The sequence below is a fragment of the Geospiza fortis genome, unplaced genomic scaffold, assembly GCF_000277835.1.
Source record: "Geospiza fortis unplaced genomic scaffold, GeoFor_1.0 scaffold32, whole genome shotgun sequence".
NCBI classification, from domain to species: Eukaryota; Metazoa; Chordata; class Aves; order Passeriformes; family Thraupidae; genus Geospiza; species Geospiza fortis.
The window spans coordinates 1143311-1154233 of NW_005054428.1; the positions used below are offsets into that span (position 1 = coordinate 1143311).

At 50.3% G+C, this 10923-nt stretch overlaps 1 protein-coding gene across 1 annotated transcript in view; it reads right to left on the minus strand.

The window, feature by feature from the left end:
* PUM1 (pumilio RNA binding family member 1) overlaps nucleotides 1-10923 on the minus strand; it is a 91081-nt gene that overhangs the window by 16700 nt on the left and 63458 nt on the right. The window contains exons 11-12 of the mRNA XM_031061868.1: nucleotides 5764-6037; nucleotides 2-38 (exon numbers count right to left, since the gene is read on the minus strand). Of these exons, the coding sequence (XP_030917728.1) occupies nucleotides 2-38; nucleotides 5764-6037 (311 nt within the window). The remainder of the gene's footprint in view (nucleotide 1; nucleotides 39-5763; nucleotides 6038-10923) is intronic.

Sequence of the window (10923 nt, forward strand, 5' to 3'; positions counted from 1 at the left end):
CGAGGAAATGCACCGCCCGCTGCCGTTCGTCAGCCCCCCTGCGAGGGACAGGGCACGGATGGGATCAGGGAATGGGGTATGGATGGGACCAAGGAACGGGGCAGGGATGGGATCAGAGAATGGGGCACGGATGGGATCAGGGAATGGATGGGATCAGGGAATGGGGCAGGGATGGGACCAAGGAACGGGGCAGGGATGGGATCAGAGAATGGGGCACGGATGGGATCAGGGAATGGATGGGATCAGGGAATGGGGCATGGATGGGATCAGGGAACAGGGCATGGATGGGATCAGGGAATGGGGCACGGGTGGGACACGGCATGGATGGGATAAGGGCATGGATGGGATCAGGGAACGGGGCGTGGAAGGGATCAGGGAATGGGGCATGGATGGGATCAGGGAATGGGGCACGGGTGGGACACGGCATGGATGGGATAAGGGCATGGATGGGATGAGGGAATGGGGCGGACGGGATCAGAGTATGGATGGGATAAGAGAACAGGGCACAGATGGGGATAAGGGAACAGGGCATGGATGGGGATAAGGGAACAGGGCATGGATGGGGATAAAGGAATAGGACATGGATGGGCCTCATGGGGACACAGGGCTGTGACATTGGATCCCTGAGTTCTGTTCCAATATGGGGGGGTGGGGGTCTGACATTCAGCTAAGCAGGATTTTGAGGTGGGATTTCTGAGAAGAATTTCTAGGTGGGATTTCTAGGCAGGATTTCCTCACTGGAAGGGTGTTCAGGCACTGGAACCTCCCAGGGAGGTCTGGAATGCCCATCCCTGGAGATGCCAAAGGAATGAACATGTGGCACCCAGTGCCCTGGTGGAGACTGGTCACAGGTTGGACCTGAAGACCTTGGAGGGCTTCTGCAACCTTGATGATCCTGTTTTATGATGTTCATGCTTTGGAACTGCCCAAGGAGGTTTGGATTCCCCATCCCTGGAGGTGTCCAAGGAATTCCTGGGCATGGCACTCAGCTGGGCTGGTTGATCAGTCACAGGTGGGACCCCAGAGGGCTTTTCCAACCTCCATGATCCCATTTTGTGATTCCTGACTGTGCTGCCCACCAAGGAATCGAGATGGGGATGTGTCCAAGCATCTGTGGCACTGCTGGATTAGGCTGGGAGCAGCTACAGACTCCAGCAAAGAACTCTGATGATCCCTTCTAAACCAGGATATTCTGCGATTCTGACTCTATCCAATGACATCACATCTCTGACTGTGGCTTTCTGACAGAGTGAAACAACTTCTCCTATGTTCAAACTTCTCCTGTGTTCAACTTCTGTGTTCCTCCTCCTGTGTCCAACATGTCTGAACCAGACCAGTGGCAATCCCAACACTCCCAAATTTCAGCTTTTTTGCTGTTTCCGCTGCCTTTGCCTCCATCCTCAGGTTTTTCCCGCCTCTCCTGCTGCCCTGGCAAGGACTGAGTTAAAAGAACTGTGCTGGGGGATAGATATAAAGGTATAAAAAATGTGGATATAAAAGCACAAATCTATCACTATTAAACAGAGGTAAATACTAATAAATTAATTCCAATAAAGGTTTTAAACCCCTGTGCTTTCACAAACAGCTGAAATATCTGCAGCCACGTTAACAGAGATGCTGTGGGACCCAAAACAGGAATATGGGGACAGGTGATGCTTCAGCCCACGAAGAGAAGCTTTGATAGGGACAAACTTAAACCTTCCAGGGCTGTTTCCCTGCAATTCTCAGGATGTGGCTCAGCACTGTGGCAGAGGATTTGATTTCTGCCTTTCCTGCAGGGCTTGGGATCCCTCTGCTGGTGCAGGAGGAGCCTGCATGGATTTTCCTGGGTGGAACAAAGTCCAGGGAACAGGTCCTGATCACACAGGGACCTGCAGGGCCCAGGTGAGGCAGGGGGAATCCCAGGGATATGAGCTGCAGGAATCTGGGCCACGGAGGGGAGAGCTCCCAGGAAACCTTGGCAGGGCTGGCTGCAGAGAGGCAGCCCCTGGCAGCTGGGCTGGAATTAAAATATTCCATAAAAACAGAGCTGAGGGAGCTGCACTCCTCAGCCATCGACACCTGGAGGAAGCACCCATGCAGGAAACTGGATGAGAACTCTATATCTGATAACAGCCTAATTAATTGTTAATTATGACCTCTGTGGCTCACTTCCAGGTCAGGATATTTTGTGATTCTACATCTCTGAGCTGGGCAAATTTCTCTGGAGCTGGTGCCAGAACTCTACTTTCCCAAGGAAGGGGAAGACCCTTTTTCCTCCTTTTTTTTCCCCCAAGGATCAGGAGAGCTGAGAGCTCCTTGTGCTGCCTTGCAATGGAGTGCCCAGCACCTCCTGCACCCCGACTCCCACGCTGAGCAACAACTCCCAAAAGCCACCAGGTGATATTCCTGATATTCCTGTCTCCTGGAAGGAGCAGGATTGCCACAGGATGAGTAAAGCACTTCCCAGGTGAGGAAACCCCAGAGGGGCAAGCTGAGCAATGGGGAACCAATGCTTCCCACACATTTGGAATTCTCACAATTCCCACCTTTTGTTCCAACACCTGGAGCAAAGTTAAGAGTTGGGACTGCAGTGGAAAATGGTTCCTGATGGGAAAGGGGAGGTTTGGCACTCAGGCTGTTATCTCTTGGTTAAGAGCACAATCAGCACAGAAAATCTGTCAGAGGTTTTCTGAGAAAGCCTCAATCACTTGGGGATTCAGTGACTCCACTTTCCCCCCTGGATGTCTCTTCTGATGGGAATGCTGACTGCAGGTTTCCCCAGGATGCCCAACAACATTCTGGGAACACGGAGATCCTGTGGGGAACAAGCTCCCTAAATCACAATTCTGAACCCCACCAAAGGCCTGAAACCTCAGGGTGCCTCCAGCTCCTCTGTGCCAGGACTTGGTCAGATCCCAGACTTCAATGGGATTTTACCAAAAATTACAAAGAAATTGCTCCTTCTTCCTCTGGAGCCAGGCTGGGAGAGCTGGGGGTGCTCCCCTGGAGAGGAGAAGGCTCCAGGCAGAGCTCAGAGCCCTTGCAGGGCCTGAAGGGGCTCCAGGAGAGCTGCAGAGGGACTGGGGACAAGGATGGAGGGACAGGAGCCAGGCAATGGCTGCCAGTGCCAGAGGGCAGGGCTGGATGGGATCTTGGCAATTGGGAACTGTCCCTGCCATGGCAGGGGTGGCACTGGGTGGGATTTAGGGTCTCTCCCAGCCAAAACCATGCCCTGATTTCTCTGTAGTCCCACAAGCAGGGATCCAGAATTCCAGGGCTCCAGGGGCAGCCACAGCTGCTCTGGCAATTCCAGCCCAGCCCCTGCCCACCCTGCCAGGGAACAATTCCCAATTGCCAAGATCCCATCCAGCCCTGCCCTCTGGCACTGGCAGCCATTCCCTGGCTCCTGTCCCTCCATCCTTGTCCCCAGTCCCTCTGCAGCTCTCCTGGAGCCCCTTCAGGCCCTGCAAGGGCTCTGAGCTCTGCCTGGAGCCTTCTCCTCTCCATCAGAACTGATTTTATAACAAAGGAAATCAGACCTCCCCCTCCCACTGCCCTCCACTACCGATGAAAGAGAAACTTGAAAAAATAAAATGACCTTTCATGGATTTCAAGGTGAAATCCCCTAAACTCAGAGCTATCCCAGGTGACATCTGACCTACAGCATCACCCAGCATGGAACCAGCCACAGAGGGGACAAAGCCACAAGGACAGGAATATTTTGGGAAGATGGGAAGCCCCACACTGATCCTCTGCAGCACAACCCATTTCCAGGGGTGCTAATTCCAATTTCTTTCCAGAGTTTCTTCCCAGACAGATCCACCCTCCTCTGATCCACAGGAATTCTTAAGATTCTTTGATCCCAAAGAATTTTTAGGATTTTTGGGTTTTTTTTGCTGCAAGGGCAACCAGCTTTTTCCCAGGTTTGGAATCTGCTTCCTCCTCAGCACTAATTTATTGTGGCCATTTAACGGTCAGCCAAGGCCTCCACAGCTGCATAAATAAAGTCAAAATCCTTCCAGTTCTATTAAAGCTCTGAACAAGGCACGATGGTAAATCTAAACTTGATCTCCAAGAACCATATTTATGGGTATTCCAGCTAACCTAGAGCCAGCACTGGATTTATCACACATGCATGGAACACACATAATAAATACACAGTCTGCTGAGAGGGGAGAACTGCTCTGAGAAGCAGAAGTTTCACTAAACCCAGCAGATTCATGACACCACCAAAATAAAGTGAATTTTTGGAGGAAATATTAAATTACCTGCTGCAGGTGCAACAAATAATCTCTTTGGTTTGTTTATGAGTGAATGAACACTGCAGGAGGTTCAGATGGGCACTGCTTTATTATTTAATATTTGCTTTCTTTATTTTTAAGATTTATTTTATTACGGGCCAGGCAGAAGCTCTTTGAGAAGATTCAGCTGCACAAAGTCATGGATCTTCCCAAAATTATTCCTCCTGTGCTTTTGATAAGGCCACACTGATGGGGAATTTTCCAGGGTAAACTCACCAAATCCTCAGCTCAAAGCTGAGCACCACTCCAGGGAACATTGGTTAAAAGGAGGAATTGTATTCCGAGCTCATTATTCCCAATTTAATGGGTATTTAAAACATCCCCTTTAAAACCATGTAAATTGAAGATCAACTCTCCTTATCTATTTTACTCCACAAACCATTGCTGCTGTTACCAACACCAGTGCAAGAAAATCCTGTTTTATAAACACTTGGGAATATTATCCCAAATTTTGAGCTGAGGAAATGTCTCAGGATGGAAATGGGGCTGTGTGTTCTGTTTGCAATCTGTCAGAGCTGGGCCAGCTCTCTGCTGTTCTTGGGGCAGTTTTCTTGATCTCTCCCACAGCCAATCCTCCCTCCAGGAGATCTCTGCTGTCCATGGCCACTGAGTGTCCCTGCAGGGCTGATCCAATTCCAGCATCCCATGGAGAGATGCTGCGCCCAGGGGAGGAGCCAAGCATTCCTCCCTGGATCCAATCTGAGCCTGGAGCAGCACAGCAGCCTTTGCCCCCTGCATTGCCAGAGGAGCAGCTTTCTGCTGCCCTGCATTGCCAGAGGAGCAGCTTTCTGCTGCCCTGCATTGCCAGAGGAGCAGCTTTCTGCTGCCCTGCATTGCCAGAGGAGCAGCTTTCTGCTGCCCTGCATTGCCAGAGGAGCAGCTTTCTGCTGCCCTGCATTGCCAGAGGAGCAGCTTTCTGCTGCCCTGCATTGCCAGAGGGAGCCCAGGCCCATCTGCAGCAGCCCTGGAGCTGCAGAGGAAAACTCCCCCCTTGTGCAGGATCCCTGCTCCAGCAGCAGCACAGCTGGCACTGCAGGAGGGCTGAGCCCCCATGCGATGGGGCTGTGCCACCCCTGAGCCACAGCGTGCCAGGGCCTGCTCTCACTCTGGCAGGCTTTGTTTGCACTATTGCATTGGTATTTTTAATTTCCTAATAAAGAACTGATATTCCTATTCCCGTATCTTTGCCTGAGAGCCCCTTAATCTCAAATTTATAATAATTCAGAGGGAAGGGCTTTGCATTTTGCATTTCAGGAGGCTCTTGCCTTCCTCAGCAGACACCTGGCTGTTCAAACCAAGACAGAAAATGGGGAGGAAAGATGGAAACTTGTTCCCAGCTGAACCCTGCAGGACACACACACACTCCAGGAGGGCTGGACCTGAATTAAAGATTGTTCTCCACCTCAATGATTGTGAGACCCACAGAAGTCCTGCCTGGGGGAAGCAGGGATGCTGCAGCAGAGCAGAGCAGGGCTCTTACCCAGGTTGAGGCTGGAGGAGGATCCGTGTGAGGACAGGGAGGGAGGAGGAGTCTGCGAGTGCCCGGGGCCCTGGCTGGGCAGGGGCATCCCCACGGGCCCGGGGGAGGAGGAGAAGCCCAGGCCGTTGTAGAAGCTGTGCCCGATGGGGGTCAGGCTGCTCGAGGTCCTCTTGTACAGCTCACTGCTGCCCGTCAGAGAGTCCCGGCGGGAACCGCTGCCCGTGGTGGAGTTCGCCACTGCAGAGACGGGAAAAAACGGGAAAGTGAGGAAAATGGGGAAATAGGGAAATGGGAAAAATGGGGAAATTGGGGAAAATGGGGAAAATAAATAGGGAAAATGGGAAAAACGGGGAAATGGGAAAAATGGGGAAAACGGGGAAAATAGGGAAAATGGGAAAAATGGGGAAATGGGAAAAATGGGGAAATGGGGAAAATGGGAGAAACGGGGAAAATGGAGGAAATGGGAAAATAGGGGACATGGGGAAATGGGGAAATAGGGAAAATGGGGAAAATGGGGGAAATGGGGGAAACAGGAAAATGGGGAAAACAAGGCAAATGGGAAAAAAATGGGAAAATGGGGAAAATGCAGAAAATGGGGAAAACGGGGAAAACGGGAAAATGGGGGAAATGGGAAAAATGGGAAAATGGGGAAAATGCAGAAAATGGGGAAAACAAGAAAAACAGGAAAACGGGAAATGGGAAAAAATGGGAAAATGGGGGAAATAGGAAAATGGGGAAAATGCAGAAAATGGGGAAAATGCGGAAAATGGGGGAAATGGGAGATGCCACCAGCCCCAACACTGGAGAGCCACAGCTCCACTGCCCTGGCTGGTGCTTGGGAAAGTGATCAGATACAGTCATCAAAACCAGTCAGAGTCATTAAAACCAGTTAAAATAATTTAAACCACGCTGTTAACGAGAAAACGGCCAAACAAATTATCTGGGATCTTTTCTTTGCCTTCCGTGCCTTGGAGGATTTCCTGTGACACAGCACAGGGAGAAACAGCTCCAAAAATCCCTGAGCAGAAAGGCCAAAGGATAAAAATCTCCCTAAGGGAAGGGAACACGCTTTGGGGACACCCTGAGCACTTTGGGGACACACTGAGCACTTGGGGACACGGTGAGACTTTTGGGGACACACTGAGCAATTGTGGACACGCTGAACATTTGGGGACACGCCAAGACCTTTGGGGATACCCTGAGCACTTGGGGACACAGTGAGACCTTTGGGGACACGCTGAAACCTCTGGGGACATGCCTAGACCTTTGGGGACACACTGAGACCTTGGGGACACACTGAGACCTTTGGGGGCATGCCAAGCATTTTGAGGACATGCTGAGCACTTTGGGGACACGCCGAGACTTTTGGGGACACACTGAGATCTGTGGGGACATGCTGAGACCTTGGGGATACACCAAGCACTTCGGGGACACACTGACCACTTCGGGGACATGCTGAACACTTGGGGACACACTGAGACCTTTGGGGACATGCCGAGCATTTTGGGGACATGCTGAGCACTCTGAGGACACTCTGAGTACTTGGGGACACGCTGAGACCTTGGGACACACTGAGACCTTTGGGGACACGCTGAACATTTTGGGGACATGCTGAGCACTCTGAGGACACTCTGAGTACTTGGGGACACGCTGAGATCTCTGGGGACAGGCTGAGCACTTGGGGACACACTGAAACTCTTGGGAACATGCTGAGACCTCTGTGGACGCGCTGAACACTCTGGGGACACAGAGTGAGCTTTTGGGGACATGCTGAGACCTCTGGGGACACGCTGAGCACATTGCTGTGGCCCTTCAGGAGAAGGTCTGAGCTCCCCAGGGTCCCTGTCCCACATTCCCGGGATGAGGCAGATCTGAACTGCCCCTCCTGTTTGTGCAGAGCTGAGCCCCAGCCCCACGAGGTTTTCCCTGTGCTGGCTCAGGAGCGAGCCCAGCCCCGTGCACACCTCCCTGAAATCCCTGAGCTCACCTTGCAGCAGATGAGAAATCAGCTCCTGTTTGCCCCCAGCTCCATGGAGCTGGGAATCAGAATTCAATTTCACTCCCAACCCCCACGGTTTTTAAGAGCTGTCTCCATAGGCAAATACAAACTCTTTAAATGCACTGTCAACTTGCGGGGGGAAAAATCAATTTTGCATTAAAATCTTGTTTAATAAACAGAGAAATTGTTAACTGCAATGAACTGATCATTTTTGGTGAGTGCACACAGGCTCCAGAAGCAGCAGGATCAGAGTTTTATTCATTGATTGAGGGAAAACAACTTTGTGAATCTTGGCACTGAGCAAACCACTCATGGAATTCAATTAGTTAAATAAACTGAGGTGAGAGAAGCAAATGCTTTGTTTACCTGGAACCAAGATGGTTCCAATCTCAAGGCTGGGTTAAAGAGAAATATTTAGAATAACTTTTTATTGCAAACTGTTCCTCTGTGAGGTAACAGCCCCTCCCTGAGCCTGTTCTGATGGAGCCAGGTTGGAACCTGCCCCTCACACTGATGAGAGCAGCAAAGTTCAGGACATAATTACTGCCCTGAGACTGAGCAGTAATTAAAACAATTGTTCCACTTCAAAAAAAAAAAAATCTAAGGGAAAAAAAAACCTAAAAACCACAGACATCTCTGGATGGGTTTGATTCTGAAAGGAACCTTGGTCTCCAGCTGCCCAACACCATCAAAGCATGGATGGGAGGTGTCTACAACCACAGAGTGACTCTTTTGGTGTGTGATGGGAACAATTCCCAGAATAAAGCACAGCAACCACCTCAGATCAGCTTTTTTTAAGGCATGAGGAGCTCCTCAGCCTTTACTCTGAGGTGAGAGGGGTTGACACGCTCTGGAACCAATTCCTGTCAGCCCAGTACAGGGAAAAACACTTCCAAGTTAATTACTCTGCTACTGCTAATTATCACCTACTAAAAGCATTTTTGCCAAGAACTGCCGCAGATTTTAAAGCCTGAAGTAGTCCCTAAAGGAAAATTCCCAGTTAGGCCGGGCTGGATGAGGAGGGCTCAGCTCAGTGCACAAACTCCTGAAATCTGGGGTTCCTCTCATGCTCCTTTCCCCAGGTGTGGGAATCCTTAAAATCAGAGGGTTTTGGGAAAGCTGCAAAAGGCAGGCCTCAGAGACAGCAGAACTGTGACTGGAGCCAAGCAGCAGCCGTAAGATTTGTCAGCAGAAAAATTATGTAAGATGTAGAAAGTAAGGACAAATAGAACAATAATCTGTGTATTAACACTTGTCTAGAATAACTCCCTAAGCTACAGAAAAGTTTATCCAGCGAGATATTAGGAAGTTTTAAGCTTAATAATGGAGCTCTGTGCATCGTGTTTTAAGGCTCACAAGCAGGTATTGTATTTGAAATAAGCAAGCATTGTTTTAACCAAAGGTACCTGTGCTTGTAGTGCTTGGATAGAACTACTGTCAGTGTGCTTTTGCTTTGTGATTGGTCAAAATTTATCTTTAATCAGATCTGTCCAGCCACCATGTCAGGGTTAACCCCTGAATATTGCCTCAAATTTTCCCCAACCTTTCTAACCACTCTGTTGGGGTTTCTTCCCCCTTTTGCTGCTCACCCAAAGCCTTACAGGCACTTTGATTTCATGGAGTTGCCTCTTTGATACTTCCTATAATCAGTGTTCTGTATTCCTCCACGTCTTGCCTCCCTCCTGTGCTGCTGTGGTCCGAGCTGGGGGCACTGTGGGCATTTTCAGATGCCCAGGGGGTCCTTGCACATGCTCCCTCTCCCATATCCATATCCCAACTTCTAAAGTGAGCTGTAACATTGAGTTCTGTGGGATGTGAGCTGCTGGCATCTTCCCACTGCCATAACCATGTCATGAGACTGATGAGAAAATCAACAGCTTCAGAGGCTGTTCCCCAGCAGTCCTGTCCTGTTGGTGATTCCCACAATTCCCCCTCTTGGTTCAACTAAAAAGAAACTTCTGTAACCGTGTAATATATTAACTACCTTGTGTTTCACAGCTTTACTAGAATATATCTGCTTATTACTGGCTTAAAGCATCTTTTTTGCTCACATTAAGCATTGCTATATTACAATACAGCAGTTTTAATGCTGTGAAAGTCCAGTCAGTTCAAAGGGAGTAAGTCATGTCTGATAGCAATTCCAAGTCATTGTTCAAAAAAGTCTCACCAGTTCCAAGGTTTTAATTCAAACCTTCCTCCACGTCTATACCTTCATCCACTATGTCAGTGAGATTTTGAGAACTCTCTGTGAATCCATTTCCTACCTCTCTCTCTTGTATGACAAAAACATACTTTGATACTTTTGTCCATCGTTTGTTGTACACACCGAAGTATGCAGGGTATCACTACCAGTACCACCACTGAAACACCCAACACACATAAACCTACTTTATACAGTTCCCTTAGCTGCAGTGCAAAGCTCCATTCTTGGAACAAATCATCTGACCCCCAGCCTCTGAGGAACCAGGGGTGTTGCAGTGTGATTCCAGGGTTTACCCCAGAACCCCGGGTCCCTCCCCTGAAGATTCCCTCCCAGGTGTGTCAGTCCCCTCTCCTTTCCCCTCCCAGCACTGTCTGTCAATCTGGAATTCCAGAAGGGCACTGAGTGATTGGCAGATCCAAAGGATGCCCTCTACCCCTGGGGGGCATTGGGCCATCCAGGTGTCCTTTGTCCCTTTGTCCCTCCCCTCCTGTCCCTGCTTGGTGGCTCCCTGCCCCTTCCCTGCCCCTCTCCCCGGGGTTCAAAGGAGCAGCAGCCACGGGCTCAGGGAGTTCTGTTGGAGCTGGGGCTGCATTCAGAGGCCTGTGGGCCAGAATAAAGCTCTGGATCCAAACCCTCCATCAGAACCGACTCCTTTCCTTCACCATCGCCTTAAAGCTTCTCTGGCACAGGGAAACCTGAGGAGCAGCCCCTGGTATGGGGGGAAGCTCCATCCCAGCACCACCAGAGCTCCTGCAGGCCTGGACTTGTCCCCACAGGCCCAACTGCAGCACCCAGCCAGCCAAAAGTGTCTGTGGGGTCACCCCCCACCCAGCCAAAAGTGTCTGTGGGGTGAAACACCACACACCAGCCAGCCCAAAGTGTCTGTGGGGTGAAACACCACACACCCATAGAGCCAAAAGTGTCTGTGGGGTGAAACACCACACAGCTGCTGTTTGGT